This window comes from Furipterus horrens, unplaced genomic scaffold (genome assembly GCF_987537825.1).
Source record: "Furipterus horrens unplaced genomic scaffold, mFurHor1.1.pri manual_scaffold_9, whole genome shotgun sequence".
NCBI lineage: Eukaryota > Metazoa > Chordata > Mammalia > Chiroptera > Furipteridae > Furipterus > Furipterus horrens.
The window spans coordinates 39803826-39818735 of NW_028327179.1; the positions used below are offsets into that span (position 1 = coordinate 39803826).

The 14910-nt window shown below is 34.3% G+C and overlaps 1 protein-coding gene across 2 annotated transcripts in view; it reads left to right on the plus strand.

Annotated features, from left to right (window-relative positions):
- Positions 1–14910, plus strand: part of LOC150001634 (semaphorin-3D) — a 204866-nt gene that overhangs the window by 78180 nt on the left and 111776 nt on the right. For both annotated transcript variants that reach the window (XM_090287278.1, XM_090287279.1), the window contains exon 2: positions 8648–8836. In XM_090287278.1, coding sequence (XP_090143404.1) covers positions 8686–8836 — 151 coding nt within the window. In that variant the 5' untranslated portion in view covers positions 8648–8685. The remainder of the gene's footprint in view (positions 1–8647; positions 8837–14910) is intronic.

Sequence of the window (14910 nt, forward strand, 5' to 3'; positions counted from 1 at the left end):
TGTGGAATAAGATTATCTTGGTCATGAAAAAGGTGCATGGATTAAAATGCTCTTTTGAGTGTCAGAGTTTGAAAAAGAAGATCTTAAATCTTTGAATTGTGGATTAATTAAATTTCAAGAGAAACCAATTTTAATTATGTTGTTGATGCTTTCTCTGACCTACAAATTGGTAAATATCAGTGATATGCTTTGAATAGCAAATTGATATATTTAAGAAGAGGAAGATGATTAGCAATAAGATCATTTACAGTAGAATTTTATTTTATGTAAATATGCTAATTAATTTTTTAAGTAGTTTGGGTCTTGTGAACTCTGATTTCTTCAGGACTTCTTTACAACATAAAGATTGTTTTCTTATTACTGTTAGCTTCAGAAAAAAAATGCAATTCATAATATTAAATCTAACAGGTTACACATTCATGTTCTGAAGTCTTACTATTATATTATTTTCTGTTGAGATGGATTCATTAGGAATAAGATCCTGAAGAATTTTCTGGCTATAAATACAAAGTTGAAAGGCATGCAAACCCAAGCAACATACAATAATGGTCTTTTGTTGGCAGGTATTTACACAACAATATACTTTATCTTTTTTTTTAAGTATGTTTTATTGATTGTCCTGCTACAGTTGTCCCAATTTATTTTCCCTTTTCTCCCTTCTGCCCAGTACCCCACTTCCCTCAAGCAATTCCACCCCTCTTGCTTCATGTTCATGGATCATGCATATAAGTTCTTTGGCTTCACCCTTTCTTATATTAGTCTTAACTCCCCCCTATCTATTTTGTACCAACCAATTAAGCTTCTTAATCCCTGCACCTTTTCCCCATTTATCCCCCTCCCCCCTCCCTGCTGATAACCTTCCAAATGATCCCCATACCTATGATTCTATTTCTATTCTGATTGTTTGCTTAGCTTTTTGTTTTGTTTTGTTTTGTTTTTGTTTTTGTTTTTTTTCAGATCCTGTTGTTGATAGTTGTGTTTTTTGTCATTTTAATGTTCATAGTTTTGATCCTCTTTTTCTCAAATAAGTTCCTTTAACATTTCATACATAATAAAGGCTTGGTGATGGTGAACTCCTTTAGCTTTACCTTATCTGGGAAGCACTTTATCTGTACTTCCATTCTAAATTATAGCTTTGCTGGATAGTGTAATCTTGGTTGTAGGTTCTTGCTTTTCACCACATTGAATACTTCTTGCCAGTTCTTCTTGCCTGCAAAGTTTCTTCTGAAAAATCAGCTCATAGTCTTATAGGCACCCCTTTGCAGATAACTCTCTGCTTTTCTCTTGCTGCTTTTAAGATTCTCTCTTTATCTTTAACCTTTGGCATTTTAATAATGATGTGTCTTGGTGTGGTCCTCTTTGGATCTAGCTTATTTGAGACTCTGTGCTTCTTGGACTTGTATGTCTATTTCCTTCACCAAATTTAGGAAGTTTTCCTTCATCATTTTTTCACATAAGTTTTTAATTTCTTGGTCTTTCTCTTCTCCATCTAGCACCCCTATGATTAGGATGTTGGCACATTTAAAGTGGTCCCAGAGGTTCCTAAGCCTCTGCTCATTTTTTTTTCTCCAATTCTTGTTTTTACATTCTGTACTGGTTGAGTGTTTATTTCTTCCTTATGTTCTAAATCATTGATTTGAACGCTGGTTTCCTTCCCTTCACTCTTGGTTTTGTGTGGATTTTCCTTCATTTCACTTAGTTTAGCGTTCCCTTCTTCCCTTCTGCATTTGCCATGCTTAAACATATTTATCAAGTTTGTGAGCAGTTTTATCACCAGTGTTTGAACTCTGTGTCAATAGGTTGGCTATTTCCTCATTCCTTAGTTCTCCCACTGGAGCCCTGATTCGTTCCCTCTTTTGGGCGATTCTTCTCTGTCTCCTCAACTTGACAGGCTCCTGTGTTTACCTCTGTGTCTTAGATAGAGCTGTTGCACCTGTTACATTGTAAGGGGTGGAGCCTTAAGTATTCATCAGTATGGGTGACCCATTCACCATGTTGTAGTGATGTATTTGGGGGAGGGGTCTGGTTTGAAACAATGCCACTTACTCAGCACTCACTCACCCCTTTTCCAGGCACTCCATCCACTTCCTATTTGGGACTGGCACCTCTCTAGCTGTTGTCCTGGCCATCGTTCCCAAAGTGGGTTGGTGGGTGGGTCTGTGGACATTCTAGGAGTGTGGGGGCCTATAAAAAATAGATTGTGCTGAGAGACTGGCAGTTTTTCTTTCAGCCCAGTAGCTACTGGTTTTCACAGTCAGAAGCAATCAGACTTTATTTTCCCTGGCACTGGAACCATGAGCTGTGAGGTCTGGTGTGCTGCTGGGAATGTTCCCCAGGTGCCTCTCCCTACATTTTTAAATGTATGACTGCACTTTCCATTGGTCTTCCACTGCCAGTGCCACCATCGATGCCACCATCACAGTTTGTCCTCTCTGCCCCAGCTCTGCCTCCCTACCTGTCTGGATGAGTATTTCTTCTTCATATCTTTGTTTGTTGGACTTCCATGTGGCTCGATTTTCTGGAACTTCTGGTTGTCTCCATTTTTGAGATAATTATATTCCTTCTTAGTTGTGGAGGGAGACGCAGTGTGTCTACCTACGCCTGCATCTTGACAATATACTTTCAATATATTTTAGAAATGTAAACATTGTGTTTAAACCACTCAAATAAAAATGTAACTAGTGTAATTTATCTTTACTGGCAAAGAGTTACTGACAACTGATTACTGATGTGTTAATATTTAGTTTGATACATAGTGAAATATCACTGGCTAATACCATAAGGGTGTTAGGAAGTTGAGTAACATTTAATTAAATGTGTGTCTTCCACATGATATCTGAAAAATCAGGTTGTCTTTCAGACTCCACAGAAATGTATCAATTTATAAGGAATTCATGACATCTGAAAACTATGAAGTGCATTAATGGACAGGCAAATTTTTTTCAACAAGAATTTGCTGCCCTATAAATTCTACTCATTGGTAATAGTACTGTACACTTGAGTAATGATTGAATACCCCTGACTGTACTAAAGTAGCAGGATATTATGTATATGAGAAAACACAGAAAGCAATTTAGAAAGGATGACATAAAATAAATATACATGAAACTTTTTAGCATTCCAAGCTCTATCATGTTGCATCTCTATACATACTACTTTCATTCTTCTTTGATATCACTGCCCTTGATCAGTGGAATATAAAATAGCCCTCTTCAAACATACAGCTTCTTTTCATTTGCCTGTATTGACCCTTTAACTCTCAAGTTTCTTCTATAATTCTATTTCATTTCTTGTCTATATTTGTGCCATGAAGCAATGATACTAATAATTCAATCTTGTGTACCCTACAGGAAAACAGTCTAATTAAATAATAACTCAAAGTAAGAGCTACAATTAAACCAAAATAAGGTACTACAAACACAAGTACTTTTAATGTGGGAGTGCTCATAGCTCCTCTATCTCCTGAGTTTAAAAAAATTATCAAGTGAACCTATGCATACTATGAAGGTATGAAGAACAAGTAGCTCTTTATAAATTAAAAAATAATTAATTTTTCTCCCTTTACCTACCAATCTACCTACTACTTACACACACACACACACACACAGCCCTGAAAAAGAATCTTAAATCTTAGTGTTCAAGGTTTTCATCTGTGACAACTCATTAATTTTTGTTCCATGTATAGAATCTAGTTTTTTTTACCATAGTTATACCACATCTCGCCTAATAACTATTGGAATAAATGGATATAACTAAGTAAGGCAAATCAATGAAGTCCACATATATAATTTTATATACCTTGCCCCTCAAATAATATTTTTGATGAGTTAGCATCCATCTAATGAGATCTGAACTCTGCATTCCTTTGGGAAATGGTACAAGGCCTTCCTGAGTGTTAGATTATGCATTTGGATCTTTGATTTAGTAGAACAGTGTAAAAATCTCTCATAATCAGAACACTCCCCATTGGCTCCACATCTGAAGATCCCCAAGAGTGCTGTTTGTCCCAGTGAACATCTGGAATAGATTACATGCAGTTAATTGGCTCCAGGTCAAGCTTGTTACAGATGGTAGCATGAAGTATAACCTATGCAATTCACTAAATCCACCCACTTGAGGTTAACTCACACCTACTTCTCTCTATAATTCCTCCCAGATGCAGGACACACACACATGTGCATACACAAAATATACACACACACAAACATGAACTGGAAGATAGCAAAATATCAATAAATTAATGGAGAGGTTGTTGGCAATACATTTAACCCATAAATTATTTCAATTAACAGATTAACTATTGAATTCAAAGGATTGTTGGGAAGAAAAACAAAGAATCGGGGCAGCAGATTTTAAGAGTGACTGTTTTATAGTAGAAAAATATTTAAAGTTAAAAAAAAGTTCCAGCAGATTCAGGATTTGTGTTTTATTTGTCCCTCACCCTTAGCAAATGTTTCAGCACGTGTAGGTACTTATCAGAATGTCACAGTAACAAGTAAAGCAGTGCTTTGATTTTTAACTTATTTAACAATATTAATGAGTTGAGTTACAGGGAACAGTATGACTACTGTTCATTGAAAACCAAAACATCAATCTTCTTAACTTATAGTGTCGGAGGCACAGGGCATGTCATAGCAATTAATGACCAGTTGGAGGAGTAGATATCTCAATACAGAGCCAAGGGCCATTAACCCCAACTGGCCATTAATTCCCAGGAAATGTCCTATACTGAAGTCATTATTGCTAATAAAACGCACACATGGAAAGTTTCCTTTCTTTTGCCTCTATGCATAAACATACATTCACATTACATGCATTGTTACATGTCATGACAAAGAGCAGTATTTCACATGTCCAGAGGTTCAGAAAAACTAAGCCCAATAAGAAATTTAATATATACTTAATCTCTACATTCAATTTGCCATTTACATTTTCTTTTTTTTTTTTTTAAGAGTATGGCTAAGTGGAAGAATACATGTTTGTATGTCAGGGCTGTGGATCTGTTGCAATCAGATATCTATGTTCTGCTAACATGGATATAGGGAAAAGTGAAAGGAGCAGGAAAAAGGGATTAGAGAAACCTGATGAATACGGATAGAAGCAGCACACATGATCTAATATCAAAGACAGTATAGAGTAACAGCATAGTTTGTGTCTTAACATATTAGGTACCGGGACAGGCATGAGACACGTTTAAGAGTCAGGTCAAGTTCTTCTTTGGTTTCCTCTCTTCTCCACCCTACTGAATTATGCTAACTCTCTGCCTTCTCCTCAGCAATCTAACCAACTGTTATGCTTCTAGCTCCTCAGGTACCCTTAACTAGGATTCACTGTTTTCTTGAACTGTCTCTTTTTGTGTGCGCTTGTGTGTATATTATATTATGTATATAATATATGTAAAAAACACAATTTAAAATTAATCCTGATAAGTTTTCTGTAGACCAGATAAAGTGACTCAGTTTTGTGGCAATAACATAAACATGTCTGATTAGCTTTAGAATACTACAATCCTATTGGCCCTGGCTGGTTTAGCTCAGTGGATTGAGCGTCGGCCTGCGAGCTAAGTGTCGCTGGTTCGATCTTCCAGTCAGGGCACATCAAAGAAGGAAAACTCTGACTCCAAAAAACCTCCGCTGCCTTGCGGCATACCTCTTCAGGGGAAAGGCTAAGGGAGTAAACCCCGACAGAAAATCCGGAGCCGGAGTCCCTAAGGCGGTTTGACGTTGTAGTCAACACCGGCAACTCCTGCGGCGCACCTGAAGCCAAGCTGTATTGACTCCGTCTTTCCCTTGGATCCTTCAGCTGCGAAGAGAGGGGGGGTCTGCTGCATGGGCAACAGCAGACCCTCCATATCACCCTGCCCAGGCTCTGTAGCTTCAACACGGGAGGAGACAGATACCGTGTCACTCCCGAGTCGGACTGCACAGCCATTCTCGGCGGTGCAGATAGACTCTTAGGAAGCTACACCATCGTCTCTCGAGACGGACGGCTGCCGACGACGACTACAATCCTATATTTCTTAAGACTTTTTTAAAAATATGATATTTAAATAAGGGCTTTATTAACATTTTATATTAAAATACATGTTAAAATTAAAAAAATACATTTTCATAAAAAGTTGCTGATGACATGGATCTTTTTGGTCATAAGTACTATTCCTGTTTTTCCCAAAATTACATCTAATTAGATGAATCCATCAGGAAATGTCATGAAATGCAAATAAAATATGTAATATTTAGTAAAATATTCTTAAATGAATGTCTAAATCAATTCAATTATTTGTGTTTATAATAATCTCCTAAATCAAATAATTAAATATACATGTATGCACAAAAGATAATAGTTTGGTACTTCCTATAGGTATCTTTGAAAGTAATTAAAGTAACTGAGAAAATATAATTTATTAAATCATGTTTGACATTTTATGAAAAACATAAAATTGGTACTTTATTTTTTTATTATATTTCTCATTACCATTTATCCCCTTATACCCACCCCCCACAATCATCACAGTCTTGTCCATGTCCATGAGTCCTTTTACCTTTTTGCTCCATCCCTCTATCTCCCAACCCCCTCCCTCATAGCTGTCATTCTGCTCGTTATCTATGAGTCTGTCTCTATTTTGCTTGTCCAGTTTGTTCATTAGATTGTTGTTCATGAGTGAAATCATATGGTACTTGGCTTTCTCTGACTTAACATTATGTTCTATAGATCTATCCATGCTGTCGCAAAAGATAAAAATTTCTTCCTTTTTTATGGCTGAGCGAGTAGTATTCCATTGTATAAATGTCCCATCATTTTTTTATGCAGTCATCTACTGATGGATACTGGAGCTGCTTCCAGTTCTTGGCTATTGTAAATAACATTGCAATGAACATAGGGGTACTCATGGATAGAAATATTAACCTTAAAATGTCCATGCTACTCAAAGCAATCTATAGATCCAACACAATTCTTATCAAGATTCCAATGAGGTATTTCATAGAACAAATATTTCAAAAATTTATATGCAATCACGAAAAGCCCCACATAGCAATAACATTCCTGAGAAAGAACAAAGTTAGAAGAATAATGCTACTTAATATCAAACTATACTATAAGGCCATCATAATCAAAACAACATGGTACTGGCATAAAAATAGACACATAGATCCATGGAAGAGAATAGAAATCCCAGAAATAAACCCACACCTTTATAGTCAATCAATACTCTACAGAAGAAGCAAGCACATAAATGGCATTGGGAATATTAGATATGTTCAGAAAAATGAAAGTAGTAACTGTGGAGAAGGAAAACATGTTGAAGGACTGCATCAAGAGTTGAAGATCACTTGGTTCTACCATAATGAAAAGTTCCCAGAGCCTTAAGGGTTTAGACTCCAGCTAATGTCCAAACAAATGTTTAAATCAATCCATCACTCATTTGTCATGTGATCTCGAGAGAACTATTTAACTCATACCTCGGTTTCCTTATCTGTGAAATAATTACCTGTCTTTCCTGGCTGTTACTGGCATTGGTAAAAAAATAAAAGGCTTATTAAAATATTTTAAAGTTTACTTTAGCAAAAATCAACTTGATTAAAGCAGGGCCAAACCAGAAATGTTAAGAGCACTCTACCGTCAGGAGTCAGGAGAAAGTCTTATCTAGAGAGAGGGCAGAAGCAAAGAAAGAAAACTATTTGAATGGCTGTAGCTTAAGGCTTAGTTGGCTGTTTGTGATTGGTTTTCTTTAGCATTTTGACTTTTTAATTTTGAGTCATTCTTAGATTTTGGTTTGCCTATGCAGGACACCACAGTATTAGAACCACATTGGTCTAATGGCCTCCTTTAATTAATTTAATAGCATTAAGTCATTTAATTTTTGTAAGACACTTAAAAAAATACATAGTATATATAAATGTTCAGTGAATGTTACTTATAATTATTATTATTATTATTAGGATTAGTTTGAAATATGTGGGTTTTGATTTATTCTATGTCTTAACAAAGACAACCAAGGCAGCTTGTTTATGGCAACCTAAATAACAACCACACCTTCCTCTTATAAACCCTTTATTTTACAGGTTGTTTTTCTATTCAGTGTTGTACTTTGTAGAATAGTATAGGTTACAACTAAGATTGGATTGTCCCAGGCCTAAAATTGCCCTGGTGGCCCTGACCTGATCACGTCCAATTTTCCAAATTTTAGGTAGAATTTTTAACTATCATTTAAGTCAAAAGCAAGAGAACAACCTCAAAATTACAGTTTTTATTTGCTTTTGTTTGAGAATCTTTTCCTTTGGGAATGATATGGAGAAAGAGTAGGCTTCTACCAGTGTTTTTATCTGATCAAAGAATTCATCAAGTTACAGAAAGAATTGATTCCTTCTACATTTGCACAAAAACTTAAGTGGAAGAAAAGATTCTAATTAACATATTGATAAATTGTTGATTTTAACTTATACACTCATTTCCACAACTGAGTAAAGCCAGACCTGAATTTTATTACTCACTTCTGATTCATTTCCCTGGCAATGATTTGTAAGAGCAAAACAAAAAAGAAGGAGCGGTTATTTTTTAAAATCTATTTGTATTCATAAATTTATAATTTAGTAAGTTTTGGAAAAACTACAAATTGCTGTTTTAATAGTTCTTTTGTTGTTTTTAGATTATATCCACTGCTTCAAAGAGAACATTCTTTTCATCATGAATGCTAATAGAGATGACAGACCGAAGTCCAGAAGCTACTATTTTTACCTTTTTCATGCCTTGATGATGCTAAGCATGACCATGCTGTTTCTTCCAGTCATTGGAACTTCTAAGCAAAATATTCCACGACTCAAGCTAACTTACAAAGGTAAATAAATGTGTGTAAATGCTTTCATATTGTCTTTTTGATTACCGTATTTCATTTATTTAGAAATGTATGCTCACTTCACTTACATGTTTATAGTATTGGCATAAGTTAATAAAATTATTATAGAACACGAAGGCTAATTATTTATTATTTTGTGAAGAAAATAGATGTCCAAACTGTGTGTGTATACACTTTTCATTCCAGTATTAACAGTTACCAACTTCTTATGAACATAATTAGGAAATTTCGGTCTGCAAGTTGTAATCAGTTTTTATAAAACAAAACAAAACAAAACAAGAAAAAACATTATTTCATATAGCTGCCTAATTAGTTCATCCCTAGAGGGAATTTTTTAAACAATAAGATATCTTCAAAAAAAAAAAGCACTAAAATATCTTTAACATCTCAAGCATGTACATATTTTATCATTTAAAAAAGGCAGTACGAAAGACTTAAAAGGATGAAAAAACTATTTTAGAAATGAAATCTGCTAGTTGTTTTAAATATTTAAATTAATATAAAACAAAGCTTATATAAGTTATAGTTAATCATCTTGTGTCTTTATATGTATACTTATATGTACATACATATATATATGAGATAGAGGAGACAGACAATGCCCAGTTTCATGCTCAAAAATTTATTTGTTTTGTTTTATTTTTTTATGAAACACCCTGGCTTCTTTAATACCTTGAATATTGAGAAGAATGTAGGGGACTCAGGACTCCTCCATTGTGAACCTGACATGTAAAAATTATACTGGTGGTTTTAGTATCCTCTGATCTTTAAGACAACTTATTTTCAGCTTACAGTAAAAATCAATAATAAAAGCTAACTTGATGTCAAATGTATGTGTATGTGGAATTAGCATATTATACTTATTACATATTTTTTATGTTGGTATTTTTCTGGAATTTATATCATCAGTTAAAGAATTAAGACAACATACTAATTTTGAGTTTTTATATAGGTTGATTGAATTTCTGAAACAGATAAAACTACTTCCTTAGGTGTGATCAGAGACACAGCCCGTATCACTAGAGTTAGCTATTTTGAACACCTGGAAGATTATTTTGGGGGATTTCTTAAAGACCAACAGAACTGTAATAACCATTTTATCCAAAGAATGCTTTTTGATAAAGACATAGCTTTGAACTCTAAATCCACAGTAGCTTGTTTGGTTCTATTGTTGTGTAAAGAGATTTCTCTTAAGTGCATATTTTGAATTCTTGTACTTGTATTCATGCTAAATCTGTTTCTTGAGTAGTGAGTAAGGAATCTTGGATCAGGATGTTCTGTATTTCTGGATTTTGTGTTAAAAGGTATGTTTATTTTGTATATATTATATATACACTCCTACATATATGTATATATAATATATATATATTACTGCAAAGTGGGATTCTCACAGTGACTTGTACTGTTTATACTACAGATGAATTAAAAATAATTTTTGAGAGATAACATACTTCAATCTTGCATTACTGTAAACATGTTCTATTTCACAATCATCATGAATAAACTTACTTAGATTAAAGATATTTATACATAGAAATTGTTAGTATCTGTCATGTTATTTATTTGGAAAACTCCAGAAGGTGAAATAAGTAACATAGCTAAAGAGGAACTGGATAAATGCTTTAAAAATAGGAGAGAAAATGAAAGTTTCATTCCCTAAGATTAATTATAGTTTCTTTTATCTTTAAACATTTTTTTACATCTTATTAGATTTTAATATTGACTTATATTTGAATGGCTTATAATAGATATAGATATAACTGTCATCTGTATACTTATATATCTGTTTTTAATTTTTATTGAATTTATTAGAGTGACATTGGTTAATAAAATTATAATAGACTTAAGGTGTACATTCCTATAATACATCATCTGTATATTTTATTGTGTGTTCACTACCCCAAGTCTATATAGTCTGTTTTCTAACATCCTTTTGAGCCTGGCATAATGAGAATTCAGGCATCAATACCATTTGAATATCCACTCCCCCCATCTCAAAATCTTGCTATCTTAAAGAATCACGGTAAACCTACAAGGCACCAGCTAGTCAACACTGAACTCACACATTTAAGACATAAGGAAGGAAACTAACTCACTTAATAGTTACAAATTCACCTGTTCTACAATTACATACTGAGCAACCACTATGTACCTGGCACTATCAGAGAAACGACACTGCCCTCTTTGAATTTCTTTTCCCAACAGGGAGACAGACAATGGACAGGTAAACAAATATGTGAATATTATTTAAAATAGTAGGAAGTGTTATGAAGACTATAAAGCAAGAGAGTGATTGGGTCCAGGAACCCTACTTAGACTATGTCATGTTGAAGATTTATGATGACCTGAAAGCCATCATCTTTACACCTATTTTATAGATAAGAAACCTGAGGCTCAGAACCTTCAGGCCTTTCTCCAAAGCAAGAAACCATTAACTGACAGAACTATTACGTGTTTTTACCTTTCTAGTTCAAGGTCCATGCTCTTGTCACCTCGTGCCCTTGAGGGTAACATACATTTAGGGAATATCAAGATGTAAAAAAATACAATGTTTCACCATTACTTTTTTGGCTGTATGCTCTTTTCAGTAACTACCCATAGTACTAATTATTTTTTGCTCCTCATAACTTACATCTATTTTTCTGGAAAAGAAAAACTTGAAATTACCTTTAAAATTTTTATCTGCTGGTATATAACTGAACATTTATGTATTTGATAGATGGTTTATTATTTTGTTGCAATTTTCTGAGCAATGAGTGGATCAGTCCATATATTTTTCTTTATTTGAAAATTATTTAGCTGTAAAATGTAGGATGTGTCTTAAGTAGAGATTCCTGGCTATTTAACTCATCCAAGTTCATTGATCTGACTAACCTAATACTAGTTCAATTATCTCAATTTGGTATAACAGTGGAAGAAAGAAGGTTCTGAAGCCAAACTGCTAGTTATTAACTGCTGTAACTAGTTGTGATATATTTGTATGTTTATTTTCTGTGCTGCAGTTTTCTTATTCTTAACAGAGTAAATTAAGAGTAAATCTAAATGCATTAATTAATTTAATTCTAATAAGTGTTTGGCATAGTAAGCATATAATGTATTGTCAATTATTATTTTTTATGAAATATTATTATCATGAAATATGTTAATGGTTGTTCCCAGGCCAGAGGTTTCCCTACATGAATAAGTTTGACAAATATTATATAGTTTTTCTTGGGAGTTTACAACATACATATATTAAAATGGCTCTTGTTTACTCCCAAAGCATTTTCTACTAGAGTTGGTTTCCCTCAGTCAAGTACCACTCACACATTGTGAATTTATTGAAGGTATTCTAAATGTTAACATGCTCTTACAGTTAAAAAGTCATTGTTGACCTTGATCAGAGTCATGTCTTTGATTACATGGTAGCCCTCAGAGTTGGGTAAAATGAATCATAAAAGCACTCATGAGTTCAGACATGCAGTCTGTCCTTTTACTTTTTTCCAAAGTAGTGGAAAAAGAAGATGGCTTGCTCTTAAAATGTTTCCCTAAAGCACTCAGTGAAGAAGCATTATCAATCTTATAATAAGAATTCCCATATTATATATATTTTTCTATAAGGCAAGTCATTGGTGATTTAGTTTTGATGAATGTGACATATTTGAATGGACTCAATGATTTTCCCAGATATATTTTCTGTAAACTGAGGCTGTGCAGTTGGGCTTTCATAGGTTTAAATGTTCAAAGAATTTTATTGTGTATTTGGTATTCAACTGTCAACATTTCATAACAATAGTTTCTGAATATTCACTGTTTCCAGCCTTGTTCTGGCAACAAGGGGGTATATCAGCAAACCAAAGAGGCAAAGTCCCTGTTATCATGTAATTTACATTCTGATATGAAAAGGTGAACCACACATGAGTACTTTACATAACAAGATAGAAGATGATATGTACTATGGAGGAAAATGTATCAGGAAAGTTAGCTAGAGAGAGGTGAGGCACAGTAGTCTAGGAAGAGCTCACTAAGAGAGTGATGTTTTCACAAATATTTATATGCAGATCATTGGGAAATGAATTTATTTGGCAACAGAAAAAGCAGGTGCAAAGGTCCTGAGGTAAAAAGTGTCTGCATGTTCCAGGATCCTAAAGAAGACAGACAGTATGGCTAAACAACAGTGAAATTGCTAAAAGAAGGTTGATTAAATTAGAGGCTTAATAGAAGGGAAGAAGATTAATCCTCCCACTGCTGCCATTGTTAAAACATTAATATCTCATCTGAGTGTTATGAGAATCCACTGAAGAATTTTGAGCACAGAGGTTATATGATCTGACTCTCATTATAGAATCACTCTGGTTTCTGTGTTGTGAACACACTGCAAGGCAGAGATCAGGGAAATAGGGAATCAAGTTTGAGGCTGTTGTAATAAATAATCCAGTCTATGGGCCAGACTAGACGTAGTGAAGAACAAGAAGAGGACAATGAAGGTCAAGCCAACAGTGTCTCACTCCATGGGTGTTTTTATTTGTTTGTTTTTGATTTAAGGATGGAGTTACTATTAACTGAGATGGTAATGACTGTGGAAGAAGTTGGTTTGGGGAAATCAAGTGGACATATTTGTTTTGAGAAGGCTATTATTAGATATCTATGTGAGATGTCAAGAAGGCATCTGAGTATATAATTTCTGACGTTTATGGGAGATGGCAATTGGAAATATGAATTTGTCAGTTAGTCTGGAGACATTTTTAAATTTATGAGACTGAGATGATGAAAGGATGCAGAAGAATTTGAAGGACTGCGTTCTGGGACACTCTCAAATTAGGAAGTTTAAAGAAAGGAGGAATTATCCTCAAAGTTAACTGAAGAGAATTACCCAGGAGTTGTAGTATAGAGGAAATTAAATAAAGTAAAAGAAAAGGGGTTATCAGCAGTGTCATAATCAACTAATGTGTTATGAAAGATGACAAATAAAAATTAACATTAGATTTAATGTCAAAAGTTCATTGTTGTTGATGAGAGTGGTACCTGAATGTAGGAGCTATAACACAATTAGGATGGATTCTTATGAGCATAGGCCAGGGGACTAGAGGGAACTATAGAAAAATTTTTCAGAGACTTTTCCTGTGGGGAGACAGGGGCAGTAGTAGCTGGAAGGGCAATGTGATCAAGAGACCTGTTTTTTCATGCACTAAGTAACAGCATATTTATGTACTAGTTGAAATAATCTAGGAGAGGAATAATTGATGACTCAGAAGAGATGTGGGATAACCTATACACTATCGAATAAAATATTAATGAAATGCCATTTTTCCCTCTAAAAACAATCTACTTTTAGAACATAAATTAATAAACGTGGCTTATTTTGCACAGTAAACTATTATCTGTTTCATTTTCAATGTCAGCTATTGTCATTCAGGGAGGAATGTGTTTAGTTTGGTATAGTGATACAGGTTGTAAATATCATATATGCATATATGTTTAGAAAATTGATATATAAAGATTTGAAAATAAAACTCCAGAAATATTAAATAATAACCCCAGGGTCACGTAAGTAGATAATTAAAAAACTGATCCAAGTCTCCTATTTTTTTTCTTTAGATCAATAGTGTTTGTACTAAAATTTGCCTGTTCCAACCCTATTATTTAATAATAATTAAAATCTATTTCAGTGTATGTTGAGCACTGTTCTAAACATTATTCATCTGTGGGGGTTCACAAAGTGGTGGAAGTTACCCAATAATATGAGGTAATATACGTTGTTGTTATGGAGCATTTACGAGCAAAGAGGACACGAGGCAATTTAGAAACAAATTTATGGCATTTATTTACCTGGCCAGGGATAGTTCTTCCCACTTTCAGAAGCAGAAAATGGGAGAGCCACCCTGCCTTACAGACTAAAAAGGTTTTTAAAGGCAAAAAACTATACCCATGTCCTTGCAGCTGCCAGATAACAGCGGCGGACGGGAAAAACTACACAGGAGGGAGAAACTACACACATACACTTTCTATTTTAAGAGGGGCTTCAGCTGATAAACACTTGGCGCACCTGGGGTTGAGATAACAGCCAGTGTGAGCTA